Below are 16,471 nucleotides of genomic sequence, written 5' to 3'. Positions count from 1 at the left end.
TGGAAAATGTGATGGCCATCACAATTAGAGCTGTGCTGCTACAGGAGTGAGATGGATAGGGTGATACCCTCACCTCTCTCTGCCTCCATCTCTCCCTAACTGGACATTCTTTCACCCACTAGGTACACATTCATCCTTGCTAACAGTTGGGTAGCAACTCTTTCTGTACATGACCCCCATGTGCTGGCTTCATGGGGGCCATCCACTCTGTCTTTGTAGCAGCAAATATCAGAATGAAGAGGGCCAGTCCAGTTTGGAAGAGTCCAAACAGGTAGAGTTTGGCTGGGACAGTAAGTAGCTTTCAAGTGCCTGCTCTATGCAAACATGCACTGGCCTATAGGGCTTGGCATTGAGGGCAGAATGCACATGTGGGAGCTGCCTTCTTCTCCTTCCATGCCATGAGCAACAGCCTGACCACGGACTTCTAGGCCCTGAAGGGTCAGAGCCTGCTAGGGTCCTGCTTCTGCTCTCTCTCCTTCCCTGCCATCTGGCCACACTGACTTTCTTTGACCTCTTCCAAAGTTCTTTCCTGCCTGGAGGGTTTAATGGTCTGACCTTGCAGTCCTCACTCCATCCCCCCGCCCCACTGCTCCCTAATTTGTCCACTTCCTGGTTGGCCTTCAAGTCGCAGATTAAATGTCATGTCTTCAAGGAGGCCTTTCCTGACCCCTCAAATAGGAAGGAGGACCTGCACTTACACACCTCAGAGTATGTCTATGCAGAGACATTCTCAACGATTGTTTTTACTAATTACTAGTGTCATTTCCCTGCCTCTCTGGTCTCGCTGGCTCACTGCTGGTTTCCTTGCAGCTAGCACAGTGCCAGGCACACAGCAGGCATCCATGGTCTGGGAACGGGTGACCTGGTGTGACCCGGTGGCCAAGTTGCACCGCCTTCTGTCTGTGTGAGTGAGAGCAGGAAGCTGATTTATTCTGCAGGCTAGGGCAGTGGGTTTTTCACACCATCCCGGCTGCCTATCCATCATCTTATTTTAAGTACATTACTTTTCTCCAAAAAGAAAAGAGGAGGCAATTAGGTCTATATCCCTCACTTGCTTAATATTTCACTTTCCCTCAGGGCATTCCCTTCAAGTGGAGATCACACTCATAAATATTAAATGTCTTTTCCAGCCCAACATGGTCCCCAAGAAAGAGCAGAGAGCCAGGACCTACTGAAAGGCCCACAGGGACACTTAGCCCTGGGCCTCGCCCTTCTCCCTCTCCCCTCTCCTGGGCTCCTAGGTCAAGACTGCACAGAGGCAGAGTCAGGCACAGAGGCACAGCCAGGCACAGGCATGCGCAGACAGGCTTCTGGTTTCTTGCAATGCCACAAAGAAGCCCTTGTTCCTGGCTACCCAGATTCACCTGCCTAGGACGAGGGCTGCTTTTCAAAGGCACACATCAAAGTTTGATCCCTATTCCTCGAATTCAGGCAAGCTCCAAGGCCTCCGTGCCTGACCCCTCCCTGAGAGTCAGGAAGCCGCCAGGCCCAGGGCTAGAATTGCTCCCTTCTGGCCTCAGAGGCCCTCCTGTTTCTTTTCATTCCAGACCGGCCTCTCTGTGGGGTAGGCCTCCCGGGTTTCCAAAGGAGATGGTAAACTGTGGTCTGAGTCAGGACCGGTTTGGCTCAATGGATAGAGCGTCGGCTTGGGGACTGAAGGGTCCCGGGTTCGATTCCGGTCAAGGGCATGTACCTTGGTTGCAGGCATATCCCCAGTAGGGGGTGTGCAAGAGGCAGCTGATTGATGACTCTCTCTCATCGATGTTTCTAACTCTCTTTCTCTCTCCCTTCCTCTCTGTACAAAATCAATAAAATATATTTTTAAAAAAATCTCCAAGAAAATATCCTTGGGAGAGGATTAACAACATTAAAAAAAAACACAAAAAAACCTCTGTGGTCTGAGGCTTGAGGCAGGCTTGATCCTAACCGGTGCTGACTCCAGGGTGTTTGAATGCATCCATCAGACCTCCCGGTAGAGGACTTCAGATCTTTGGTCCGGCCCGCATGGCAGCCTTCCACCCCATCGCCTCCTTTTCCTGCGCCTTTGTCCCCTTGCTGACCCCCTTTGACCCTCTGGGTTAAAGGAATTCCTTTCTCCTCCCCAAGCCCTCATTTCTTTTAAAATGCACAGTTTAAAAACAATAATGACCTGGGATTTAAATTCTAGAAGTCAGAGCTGAAAGGGCCCCTGGAGCTTCTCCAGCTCATCGCCATCCCTTTCTAGTCACTTTGCATAGGGTACTACCACGTGTTGATGGCAGGGCCCGGTTCAGGGCCATTTTTGCCAGAGATGGACTGGCGCCTCTGCATCCCTTGCAGTTGAGATGGGACTTGAGAAAAGGGAAGATGAAGTGGCACTGACGTGTGTTTTTGAATGTTCACTAACTGCCATGCATCCTGCTAAACACGCTACAGACCTTAAATCCTTTCTCTCAACAGAGAAATGATGAGTGAAAATGATGTCCATTTTTCAGATGAGAAGGCTGAGCTCAGACGAAGGATGGGAGATGCCCAAGATGACCCAGAAGTAACCAATAAACACATTACACACAACAGGTATTTGAGCTCAGGCTCCTGTCTCTAACACATTGCCCTTAAGTGACAGCTTCCCCTTATGCTAAACAACAACACGGCTACTGTCACAGGAAGGCGAGCTGTTAAAAATGAAAATACAACCCCAAACCTGGATTGGCCTTATGTCGGGGGCATGGGCTCTGTGCAGTGGAACATTTATGGGGTGATAATAACGGAAAGTTGTCATTTTCATGACTCATGAAAAAGGCACAGGAAGGACATGTGCATTCACTTTCGCTTCCTGCTGTGAGTCAATGGCACCAAAGCAGAAACAGGGGAAAGGAGGCTCTCAGGTAGTTTTTTTTTTTGAGGGGGGGAAGGGTTCCTCTGGATATTGACAAGGTTTTTAGAGGCAGACAGATAGGATTTGAAGCCTCCTATGATTTAGCTGGCTGCTTTACTTAAGACAATTCACTTAATCTCTCAGTGCCTCACTTGTCTTGCCAGCTAAATGGACGTTATTATTCTGATTATACAGAGCTGCTGGGAGGCTGAATACAATCACTTTAAAAAGAGACTCTTAATACAAAGACTGATGTAGTTGGTAAAATGCAATGACTTCATGGGTAAGTGTGCAGGCTCTGCGTAGGTACTGTGAATCACACCTCTGCTATTTCTAACTGTGAGACCTTGAGCAAGTTACTTAACCTCTCTGAACCTGTTTCTTTCCTCAATGAAATTGAAATATTATTATTATTTATCTAGGTTCCTGGGAGGATTGCTACAACTTCTTATTAATTATATTAATAACATTAATTATAGCAGTGGTAGCAAACACATACGTAACATTTACCAAGTGCTGATGTTTTTAAATGCTTTACCTATATAACCTCATTTCATTCTCAAAACAACAGTGAAAAGTAGAAACTATTACTAGCCCATTCTACTGATGAGAAATCTGAGGCACAAATAAAAAGTGTCTGGGCCAGGTTTTTCACCCAGAATCCACATGGGTGAATACCTGTATCCATATTAATCCATCGTTAATCATTAAGCCATAGGTTATCATGCCAGCACTAAGCATGCCACCTCTCCTAGCTGACAGACAGCACCGTGATCACCTTCATCACCACCACTACCACTATTATTTCTCTTCTTTTAAAGGTCTGTCTTCCATCCAAGGGAAGCTTTTTTTCAAGAAGGCATTTTGGCGAAAGTTACCATGCCTTCTACAGAGGGAGGGCTGAAGGAATAAAGAACAGGAAAAGTTTAATTTTAATTTTTTTTTTTTTGTAAGGTGAGAGGTGGGTCATCTGTCCTGATTTCATGTTGTTAGAAAGAAAAATAACAATAACTGTGACTCCCTGCAGAGCCCATTCTTCCTCCCGCTCCTCCTCCCCCTCCCAGATGCTGTTTCCCTTTCAGTCACTGTTGTTCTAAACTAAAGGCTCATCAGAACATCCACCAAGAAGAGGAGGCGATTCATCTTTTTGTTTTCCTTTCCTTGGCTCGGATCAGGCCAGGGCGGCCTGACAGAGGGGCCATGAGGCTGGGTGACCCACGCTCCTTCCAGTGACTGCTGGGAAGCGAATGGATCCCTCCGCCTCTCCCTTATCTGCCCTGCAGATAATTGAGGTATTGGCCCCTGCAGTAGAACTGGGCAGGGGATGCTCTGTGAGGACCAGAGACAATGGAATGCTAGTGGCAGGGAATTAGCGAGAGAAAAAAAATGCCCAGTAGACGTGCACGTCTGGGAATAACAACATGGGGGTCCCTTTGCTTTGTTTTCTTAATATACTAGTGACCCGGTGCACGACATTCTTGCACATTAAAAGGGGATTAATTAGAAGTAATTTAATATTGCTATTTGCCCTTTATCTATAATAGAAGTATCAGAGATGAAAGAAAATTAGTAAAATGTATATGAAAACCTTCCTCCTGTCAGAGTCTGGGGCTCACCACAGGACCCAGGGTCAAGTCCCCACCCACCCACATGCACCTCAAAATCACGTGAGACCCAGACCCAGCTTCCCCCCCCCTCCCCCCCCAGTATTGGGCTAGATCCAGACCTGGCCAGTCCCATCCTTGTCAAGCCCTGCTAGGCAGGGGGCATAGCCTCAGGTCCTCGACCCAGCACCGGGAGAGGGGTGCAGCCTCAGGTCCCCTGTCAAGCCCTGCTGGGTGTGTGTGTGTGTGTGTGGGGGGGGGGAAGCACGGCCTAAGGCCCCCTATCAAGCTCCATGGGGGCAGCAGAGGGCATAGCCTCAGGTCCCTGCTGATTGCTCATTAAGCCTCCTTATGGGAACTTGGCCTCAGCTGTGGGTGCAGCCATCTTTGTGACTGAGTGATGGTCAATTAGCATATTCCCTCTTTATTACTGTATATAGAATACCAGTGTCAAGCAGAATTGGAAACCCCACACCTTTAAATAGGTGTTTGACACATCTATATCCGAGAGGAAAAGCAACTTTAGCATCCTCAGCCCAATTGCTCTCATTTCATAAAGGGGGAAACTGAGGCTCTAAGATACTAATGTGCCAAACTCCCAGGCCTCCAAGTCTAAAAGGGGACCTTCACCCAGCTCTCCTGAAGGACACAGGATGGGAGGGGAGGGTCCCCCACCAGCACAGTTCCCCTCATTGACTAAATGTCTTCGCAGAAGGCAGCTCATTTCAGGCAATGGCCTGAGATACATTACTAAGTGTAACCCCTTTGTTACTTCAGTGCTTCTCATTTTGTTCCACTAATTTGACTGCTGTCTTCCCTCCTCCAGCTGCTATCAGCAGCCTGTCTGTATATCATGACTCAGTGCTTAGAGACAGAATCTCCACAGCTGCTGAACAATACCTCTAGCCAGTGCCTGCTGGGTGGGGGGTTTTTATCATTTTACTGATACCACATTTTTAAACTGACATCTCAGGCCTGGTGTATGTTCTATTTTAAAGGGGAAGGGGGACAGACAAGATAATTTCCACATTACCAGGATATAGCATGCATTGCCCAAGAGGTCTTGTGGGTGGTATTCCTTTTAACAAGCAACTTACCATGTTGCAAGGGGGGTGAGGGACCTGGGGGTGGGAAAGTGGGACAGGGTCACCCCAGGCTGTTGCATAATAACACATTGGCACCCTGGGAATACTCCTAGATGTGTGGGCTTCTGAAAAGTGAATGGAAACGCCACCATAAATCTGCCACCCCCTCACATGGGTGGGGATGGTACCAAACCCAGGGAAAACATTAGCCCTATTAAATGGTTAGTGCCAAAAAAATAAAAAACTGAAAAGGAAGGAAGTCCCTCAGATGGAGAGGCAGAGTGTAGAATACAAACAGCAAGGGCTCTCCACTTGGTCTGGAGTTAAGATCACCCTCTCTATGAGCTGTGTGATCTTAGGCAAGTTAAGACATTACCGACTGGATACCAGAGACCGCACATCGGTTCACATTATACAAAGGTGCATAGCCCCTCATGGATATCAATTAATAGTGGTTATTGCTGATACACACACACATACTGCCCAGCTCTTACCCCCCTCCCCCACACACATACTGAGAAAAGTAATAGTTAATGTTCGTCAAGCAGGTCCAACTTGCTAACAATAGGGCTAAACCTCATAGTATCTTATGACAACAATTTTTGGTCAGAATTCTAAGTGACAATCAACAGAAACCAACTTGGCTAACTTAAGCAAAACAAGCAAACAAACAAACTCTATTCAGAGAACACTGGATACTTCTGGAAGACTCTCTGGGAGGGCTGGAGAGCTAGCCTTGCAGGCTCTGAAGCCAATTCCAAGCTCAAGATTAGGTCTGGTGACTGGTCTTGCGAAGACATCTCAGAGCTGCTGTTACACACAGAACCTCCAGCCCTAATGCTGGATGCTGTGATTGGTACTTTGGAAATGCAGGGGTTGTGGCCATTGACACCATCTTTTATCAGAATAGTTTCTGTAGGGTCACTCTGTCTTCTGATTCAAAGTCTTGGGTTGGTGTCTGATTGGTGGGTCAGGAGGAGAGTGCAAGTCTTATGCCCACATTCAGTTATAAGGGGGGCTGGAATATGCTTGTGTTTCCAACTTTGTTTGTGATGGTTGGACTTTGCCTCATTGTTATTACAACAAAGAGAGCTCTTTCCTAAATCTAGGGAAGGGAATCAGATAATAACTATCTACAAATTGGTAAATAACTACCACAATTGAATCCCAGGATTTTTACCATTTTATGGATGAGAACATTGAAGCTTAGCCAAGGCCCCATGTATAAACTATGGTACGAACCAAGCTAGTCTCACTCAAGCCTGTTCTGTTGGCCACTATCTTGACCATTGTCATGACAAATGTAATGATGCGAACAATGTCCACCTTGGCAAAGCCTCCCATGCTCCAGCTCCCTTTCCCTGACTCATTAGAATTGGATCTCCGGAGAGCCAAAGATGCAGGTTGATTCCTGTGCTGCTTTTCTTAGAGAAAGATGGTTTTCTAGACTAAAGCTGTGGAGTTTGTCCTTGGAATATAGTTCCTGGGAGCTGGGATCTCTGGAGAGATAGATGCCCTGTGTCTCTGTCAGTTTCTATAATGGAATAGTAAATGGTGAGGGCAGGAGGCATACTGGAGGTCTTTTCTCTAGCACAAGCCATACTCAACATACAGGGTCAACAGGGAACCTTCCCTGGACACCACCCACACCCAAGAGTTTTGTATGCCATTCCATTACATACCCCATGAGTTGTCCTGCAGCAATATATTCCCCACTCACCCCGAAAGCCCCACAAGGCCAAGAGCTACTATTTTGCAAGTAGTTTACCATGATGAGCTCCGGAGTCAGGCTCTCTGGGTTTGAGTCCCCAGTTTTACCATTTAATTGCCTCTCTTCAATTCACTTCCCCATGCCTCAACTTCCTCTTTTGTAGAAAAAGGACACTAATGGAATTACTATGAGAGTCAATTTATAAATATGCTTGATATATAATAGGTGTTCAATAAATATCTATCATCGGCAGAATAGGCAGAATCTAGTAGAAAATGTTAGTATGTAAAAATGGATCTATTAGGGTCCAAGTCTCATTCTCTTACAAACTTTCTCCATCATCATGCCTTTCCTCTGAAGCATATCCATTAACACCATGTGCAAGTCATTGATCTAGTCCACACCAGCTATTTTGTCCAGAGTATAGGCAGGGAAGTGAGGCCCAAGGAGGTATGGCCAGCTGGGGCTAGACTCGCTGTCCAGTGCTATTTCTAACAGAGGTTCCCAGTCCCCGCCACTCTATGCCTACAATTCAGTTTTTTTTCTGAGAAACGATGAAGCATGTCCTAATTTTCACTTCCTCTCTGCAACAGACTCCAAGCACCAAGAGCATCAAAGATTCTAAATCCACAGACCAGGGGTCAGCAAATGCGGTTTGTAAAGGGCCGGATAGTAAATATTGTAGGCCTTTTGGCCCATAGGTCTCTGCTGCAACCACCCAACTCTGCTGCTATAGCAGGAAAACACAGCAGACCATATGTAAATGAAGGGTGTGTTGTGATCCAGTAAGGCTTTATTTGCACATGTAAGCCATAGGCAGAGTTTGATCCATGGAAGGTAATTGTGCAGACCCTTTCCATGGACAAGAAGCTTCTGCCTGGAAGGGCTACTTATTTTTGTTTATGGCTGCATAGTGCTCAAGCAACATATAACATGGATGTCAGAACCCAAGCATCCCTTTAGGATACTATATCTTACCTTCCCACATCCTACCTTTTCCCCAGAAGCACTTGAGTCACATGTCACCTTAGAGCAAGTAAAACAGGTAGCTATTTCCCAGCATGATCTGAGAGTAAAGTGGGTGTCATGAGGATGACAGCAAAGGTGAGGGTTTGATTAGGGTAGAGCTTGTGACTATGAGAAGTAATAATCACATACCTTAAAAATCACACAACAGAAGTGCAGGCAAGGCTCTTAAAAACCACTTCACTCAATCCTTTAAGTTACAGAAAGTAAACTGAGGCCCAGGCTAAGGAAGCGATTTGGTCAGAATTATCCAGCAGGTTCTCACCACAGCTAGGACAAGAGCCTGGTTTTCTTCATTTTAGTCCAAGGCTCTTTCCACCCCACACTTTGCTAATATCAGGCTTTTATATAGACCGACAAACTGAAGTCAATGGAGGAGAAGGAAAAAACAAACCAATCACCCTCTGCCATTTAAAAGCCCAAGGTCTTGCCTAGAAACTCTCCTGTCCTCCCTCCCTCCACATCTTTCCTTCCTTCTATCCACAAGCATGAGTGGGATCTCTCTATGGTGCTGCTGGACCCCTACTTGGTGCCAAGGAGATACTAGGCGCTCAATAAATGTGTGCTGCGACTGGAATAAAAGGTAACTAATACATGGCAAAGACCTCCGGGAGCTCACAATTTACCAGGAGGTGGTCTAAACGCACCCGAATGCACTGCGACTGTGAGGACCCCATGACAGTTCCTCCCCTTTAGTCCTAGAAAATTGCCTTTCAGTGAGAAATCTTCCCAGCAGTTTCCATCCCCCCCACCGCTGCCCCTACCCTCCTCAGATAGAGCACCTCTGTCTTTTGTACTTGCAAATGATTTGTGATTAGTTTTCACCTCCAGCCCAGGGGATTAGCCTGGGGACCTTTGATCTTCAGGTATCGATTTGCATCTTAAAGGAAGTATGATCTCATCTGGGCCAGCTCAAAATTCCATCCCTGCCCCCCAGTCCCCCTCTGTTTACCAGCCCTGGGCTGGCCAGGGCCTCCCAAGTGGGACTGAAACAACAAGATCAGCCAGACTCAGAGAGGAGGCCAAGGGAAGGTGGGAAAAGGACATTTGCTTTCTAAACATAGGCTGGTCTGCTGTTCCCTCTTCCTCCAGTCAGAAAATGCCCAAGGCTGGGAATGTGCGGCAGGGGTAGAGAGTGGGGAGGGTCACTGGATCCTGGAGGGAGGTTGTGTAGCCAAATGGACTGAGCACATGCCTAAGAATCAGACAAAATGAGGTCCAAGTCCTGGTTTTGTCTCAAATCACTTCTGACCTGTACGATTCTGGGCAAGTTTTACAATCTCTCCGTTTTTTGATGTTTCTCATCTCTCCAGCAGGAATAAAACCCTTAAAAATCTATACTACTAACACTAACCATCCTGGACAGCTGGCGTGAAGAAGAGCAATGCTGTGTGTAAGGTGAAGTTAGATCAACAGTTCCCAGTCATGCCTGTCCTCTAGGAGAACATAAGCTACCCAGGGCAGGGATGCACTCACCCTTGGCTTCCATTGCTGTATTCCCTTGTGCCTAAAATAGTGCCTGTCCCATAGGAGGCTCTCAGTACATATTTGCAATATAAAGGAGTGAAACGTCATTCAGTAGCAACTATTGCTGTTATTGTAATATTATTCCTCCCTAGCCAGGCCCAGGGAAATGACAAAGACTTACCAATGCAATTGAAGGAAACTTCCTGTTGGCAGAACAGGGAGCAGCCATCACCATTGATCTTATTCATGTCATCACATTCTTCACCTTGGCCTCTGCGGAACAGATGGGAGAGAAAGGTATCTCATTAGCTTCAAAACTACAGCCTGATGTGGCCCAGTTCCCTGCAGCCCAGGCCTCAGGCAAGCCCCTTTCCCTGTGTAAGTCTCTATTTCTTCATCATCAAGATGAGATGCTTAAAAGGTGTACATCTGTGGGATCCCATGACATTTGCCTTATTTTTTTGTTTCTGATGACAATAGAATTTCTGTTTCAAACACATTCTCTGAGATCTCAATCAGTTAAGTCAGCAATTTAGATGGGAGTAAGATATGGATGAATGAACGAACAAATGATGAACAGACCTTGCTGTACTGTGTCCGGAAAATGTCACTGCCACTTTAAAATGATGAATTTAAAGAACATTTTGGCATTTCTAAAATATACAAATGCTATCTTCACTGTGCCCTGTGTCCACCCTCTCCCCACTTTCCCAATGCTCTTAAAGGTCACGATATCCCCTCCCCTCTTCATATGCTCCGGATGGGTTTTCCTTTTATCAGAAAATTTTGCCTCCTCCATGGGTGGGCAGTTTGCTGGCATCAAGAATGCCTAGGCCTGTGGAATTAACTATGCTTCTAGGAAATAAAAATGCCTCCTCTTGTTTATTTTAGGAATTGTTTTCATCACCTAAGGATGGTTCTGCAGAGGTTAGGATGGAAAGAAAATGAGCAATGCTCTTGGAATTGGACCTAGGAGAAAAGAGAGAGGAATAATAACAGAGAGATTCAACGAACTGGAAGAATAATAACGGAAAGATTCAATGAACTGTTACTTTAAAAAAAAATTCCCATCCACTGAGAAACAGAAAACTTGGGTTTTGATCCCCATGGTCCAAACTGGCTGTGTGATCTCCAATAAGTCACTGGATCTCTCTGTCTGATCTTTCTGTGTTGCACAGTGTAAACCAATGAACATGCAAAATAAATGAAAATGCTCTGGCTCAGTCACAGTCACCACATTTCAAGTCCTCAGTAGCTGGATGTAGCTAGTGGCTCCTGAGTTGGACAGCACAGAAAAATCCACTGGAAAGTGCTATTCTAGATGCCAATGCTCCATTATCTCACTGGTTAAAATGGAGGTAATTTTATACCTACTCCTTAGAGTGCGTGTAAGAATGAAATGTAACATCAAGTGTCTGGCACGGTGTGTGACACACAGTAGATGCTCAGGGGATCACAGCCCCGTTCCCACTCTGTCCTGGGAGGTCTCTGCAAAGTGTGCGGCAGCTGTCCCTCCCTCCCTCCCTGGAGACCAGCTGGGCCCTGTCACAGCATGAAGGAGTCCTCAGACTTCTGCCTTCACCAGGGCAATTAATACTGGGAAATGTTTGTTGCTTTTAAAAGGTGTCAGTGTAGCAGGATGGTGCCTTGCAATCAATCCTGAAGATGACCAGGGTACCACACTGATCTCCAAAGAGCCACCCAGGCTGTCTCCTGTCTGAAGCAAAGAAGAAGCCTAAATCCCAGGCTGGACCCCTGTTCCAATCTCTGCCACGGACTCTTCATTGGAAATGGTGATGGCCTTGTACTTCTTAGCTATTTCATGGGTTATCTGGGGAGAGATTTTTTTTTTTTTTTTTTTTTTTTTTTTTTTTTTTTTTTTAAAACCTGGGCTGGGTTCCCTAAGCCACAAAGAATACTTCTCAACCGCCTTCCCTCACCACCCAAACAGTGTGTTCTATTGGTTTAAGCATAAAATTAGGGTCACCACAAATATCTTCTAGGCATGAAAGATCTATCATTAGATAGAGAAGTTCTGAAAAACCTTCCCTGACCTCACAGGCGGGAGTGGGAGGCTGTCTTCTCTGTGACCAAGGACACCAGGCTCAATCTATCACAGCGCTTGTCACACTGTCAGCCTTGTCCTGTCACTTGAGAGCCCCCTATCCTCAGCTTTAAGATGCCAAAGGAAGTGCAGTCTTTGTCATCCTAGCAGAAAGCATGTAGCTACTCCTTGGACATAGTATAAAGCATGTAGCTACTCCTTCACTTGTTAGTTTTGCACAACTGTCGGTCACACAACAAGGCAATGGTGAATCCATATGAAAACCTGGGCCCTGGGTTCACGTCTTGGTTCTCTGCTCCTTACTGGGCTGAAAAAAACCCTCTAATCTTTGTGTGTTAGTTGTCTCTTGTAAAGTATAGTAAAAGGATCTATGCAATATGGTTGTTGGAAGAACCCAAGGAGATGGCTATGTAGCACAGTGCCTCCTGTATAGTTAAGGCTCAGCTAATATTTATGAATATTATTATCATTGCCGTAATATTCATCCAGTGTTTTTAACCATTTTCTTACACACACACACACACACACACACACACACACACACAGCAAATAACATGCATCATACTCTAAAAATCGAATTAGTTCAGATGCCATCCCTCCTTTACTTCAAAGTTGTGGTTTTTTGGTATTTGTTGGTTTTGCTTAGGAAACTGTTCATGTTCACTAGCTTTGTTCAGTTTCTACAAAACCTGTCAACAATTATTAGGTAACTGCAGGTAACTCAATATGTACTTGATGTCTATGCAGGATACCAATTCTAGGTAAAACCACTAAAAAACACTGTTGTTAAGAATAGTCTTTAAATGAATACTAACAACAACCCATTTCTAGAGCAGCTAGAAAAATGCCATTGTTTGCAGTGTTATACCAATGTGTCTATAACGGGCTCTGAAATGGAGAGACTGAGCTGGATCAGGTTCTACATCAAGTGAGTTTCCTTTTTTATTCGTTGTGCTAAATTAGAAAATCCCAAATCACAATTATGGGTTTTCAGCAATGACCACAAGTGTTTGCTGGAGATACTGGATCTGCTGCTCTATCCTGGACCCATAAACGATGGGGCACTTTCCCCGGGGACCGCCTTACGCAGCTGCTCAATATTCCACCGGACAGCATGTGCACCAGAGCTGGAGGCTGATGTCTTAATGGGGGAGAGAACAGCAATAGCTCTCCTGCCTCTGATTTTAGTGCATCGAGCACTGGAAATCATATCTTCATGCCTGGTGGTTGGATCTGGGTCTAGACCTTAAATACATCCTCTAACACATGTGGAACTTTATCTTCTACGCTTAAAGAGTCCAATTCTTGGCAATCAGGTGATGTGCACCGCAATTCAATGCTAAAGACCCCTTACATCCATAGATATCCCTGAGACATAGCACTCAGCAAACCACTGGAAATCATGTAAAGAATCACTACTGACCTTATCAGTGTCAACATTTGTTTGAAAATGTCATTTCTTCTTTGAAAAACTTGAAATAGCACCTTCCTTGTGACAGCCCATGAGCTTTAGTGTATGAGCTGTGTGGGGCAGAAAATCTTGCTTGCATGAGCATCTTTTTGCACATTAAGATGAAAGAGTGTACCTCACTGGCCCGCCTCTGATCTTATTCACAGCATTCACTATTCCCTTCAATGCTGCCATAGGCCCTTGCTGGCCAATAACTGAGGTCTGCGTGGAGGGCTATTCATGTGCAAACTCTTTACTTGCATGACTGTGTCAATCTTGCTGTGCTCCAAGCTGGTCCTTTCATCCCGCTGCAGGTTTCCAGTTCACATTACTTACTATGAAATCCTCAGTGCCATATTCAATTGCTCTGCCCCTCCAGCACTGGTGTCAATGATGAACTAAAGGAAATAGCCATCCAGCACTTCTCTTTCGTATGTATGCTACGCTTATGAGCAGATGCACGTTCTGCACATCAGTGGCTTCATTCAACTGTGAAATAAATTCTTTACAGCCCCTTCCACTGCAGAAACAGTCATTGCAGTTCCATGTCGCACAGATATTATGGGACACCCAGCAGAGCCATTTAATGAAGGAATTTTGCCTATAGCTTGTTTTGCCATCTCCACATATAATGTGTATAATTAAATCTGCCAACAGTTTTAAAAAATATACTTTTATTGATTTGAGAGATGAAAAGAGAGGGAAAGAGAGAAACATCAATGATGAGAATCATTGATGGGCTCCCTCCTGCACACCCCACACTGGGGTTCAAGCCTACAACCCAGGCAGGTGCCCTGTCTAGGAAATTGAACTACAACCTTCTGGTTCCTAGGTCAATGCTCGACCACTGAGCTACGCTGGCCGGGCATATTTGCCAATACTTTTAAGAGTACCAGCAACAGTGTGACGTGCAACTAAGTTAGCAATAGAAAATACAATTTTAGCAGTAAGGAAGTTAATTGTCAATGCTTTTTGGTCTCTTCTCCACTCCTAGAGACAAACATATTTGATTTTGTGCCAGGAAAACATTTTTTTGGTACTTTTTCTGAAGGAAAAATCTCAAAGGTTTACTTTTTCAAAAACAATGCAAAAGTCTTGTTAGCTTCCTGCCCCTATTTTGTGGTTGCATAACATCTTGTCCTGTGGACAAGGGCAAGGATAGACTGATATCCAATTAAATATATGTTTTAGACATCCAGCTTTGTATTTTCTGATCACACTTTCCCTTTTTGGCTGCTGGTGGGGAATCTTTACACTTACTAATTTGCTCCATATACTTAGTACATATGCTCACAGTCAATATTCACTCTGGAGTACTGTTCCAGATTTATGGTTTCAACATTACAATGGGTTGGAATATTTTGGTATTTTGGGGGCCTTTGACTCTTTTTGTAAAGTGTTGATATAATACAATACGATGCAACAGAATAACAAATAAATATGCAATTTTAACAGATGTAATTGGTAACCAGCAAAGAATGTCAAAGTGCTTTGACCCAGATGCACTGTGACCTGCTAGCTCAACATGGGCTGGGACGGGCGAGAGTAATAGAATCCATGTGGCATGTATCCATCCACTAAGGACAGGAACATACTGGTAGTCAGTGCATGATGATCACTCTGACAAAATCACAGATCAATTGCATACTTGAGAAATGTATGTGCTCCAAAACGTATCACTTTCTCCTGAGAGTAGCACTCTGCTGCAGACAAACGGATAGGCTGCAAGCTAACTTGCAGCTCACACATAGAAGAGCATCCCGTAAGTTCTTCTGTTCAGCACCCTGCGCATCTCTGGGCCAAATGAACACCACCCTCCCCTTTCTTTAGTGAGATCTACTTACTTCTGGATGATGCCGTCGCCACAGTACCCACTTCCATGGGTGTATACAGCAGCAGGCGATGGCTCGCCTTCCTCACTTCCGGAAATGGTGATGACCCGGTACTGGTACACACTGCCAAGACTGAGGTCCCTGGAAAATGCACAGACAATGATGAGCTATATAGACACATTGGGGGGAGGGGAGGCAAACAACACTGACCCCCTTGCATACATTCTAATTCTTGTTTATTTTTGAAATCTTTGCACAATCTGTTATCTAGTGATTTTTATTGTCTGCTGTGGTGAAGGCATTCTTCCATTCATGATAGGTTATACCAAAATGCACAGCAATAATAAGGAGCATCAGTGGACAGTTGACCATGAATGTTACTAGATATTTTTTGTTGTTGGGCTAAACTTTACAATAACCCTAGTGGGTAAGAATCAGAGGGTGTGTGTCCCATAATGAAGATATGGGAAACCGCCATCCGGGAAAAGTCAATGGATAAGCAAAGGCCTACAAGAGACGGGAAACGACCATGCCAGATTCTGTGGGCATTGTCTGATCCTTCTGTGCTATTCTGAGATCTGAGCAGAAATCCATTACAGGCACATAGGCCCTTTCCGTACAATGCACACTCAGTGATTCTCTCCCTCCCAGCTCCCTATGTTGTTCACTCCTGACCAAAATAAGAATGATAATCACGGCATCCATTAATGGAATTTCAGGCCTAGGGCTAAGCGCTTTCCACGTATTCTCTCATTTGAGAATCAAAACCACCTTATTTGTGCTGGTGTATTTTCATCTTCATTTTAACATATAAATGGTGAATCTGAGGCATAGAGAGGTTAGGCATCCCCCTTACAAATATATGCCATTGCTTGTGATATCCATGTTCTGCTTCTGTAATCCCTAGCTTAGGCCTGTTTGAATAATCTCATCCCTTGCAAGGAAGGATCCCAACTAGGCACTGGCATTCCAAGCACTGGTTCCTGCCAGATTTCCAACTGCCCTCCATTGCATCTCTCCTCTGTTCTCAACGCCTCCTAGTTTAAGGCCTATTTTGATGTCCTCACACTCACCCTCACACCAGATCACCTCCCTCCCTTAGTTAGCCCTTGAGACCTTTCTCCCCCCCCCCCCCCGCCCCCACTTGAATTCATCCTGCCATCAAAAGATCCTGGCTACTGTCAGTTATCCTCTGAGGCACAGACATATTGACATCAATTCCACATGAACAAATCCCCATCCCCATCTCCTCCTCCGCTACTGTCAAAGGAAGATGCTATTCCTTTCTTTCATTTCCCTCAGCATCAATTATTTACTTATTAATAATAACAATGCGCCATGGGGGGAAACACACACACAAAATGATAATGAAGA

At 45.2% G+C, this 16,471-nt stretch overlaps 1 protein-coding gene across 2 annotated transcripts in view; it reads right to left on the bottom strand.

Annotated features, from left to right (window-relative positions):
• The window catches only part of PAPPA (pappalysin 1), a 214,836-nt gene that overhangs the window by 99,000 nt on the left and 99,365 nt on the right, over nt 1-16,471 (bottom strand). For both annotated transcript variants that reach the window (XM_084898874.1, XM_084898873.1), the window contains 2 exons: nt 15,110-15,238; nt 9,932-10,023 (listed from right to left, as the gene is read on the bottom strand). In XM_084898874.1, the coding sequence (XP_084755000.1) occupies nt 9,932-10,023; nt 15,110-15,238 (221 nt within the window). The remainder of the gene's footprint in view (nt 1-9,931; nt 10,024-15,109; nt 15,239-16,471) is intronic.

The sequence above is a fragment of the Pipistrellus hanaki genome (genome assembly GCF_964339955.1).
Source record: "Pipistrellus hanaki genome assembly, chromosome: 11".
NCBI lineage: Eukaryota > Metazoa > Chordata > Mammalia > Chiroptera > Vespertilionidae > Pipistrellus > Pipistrellus hanaki.
This window is presented reverse-complemented; position numbering and strand designations above follow the sequence as displayed.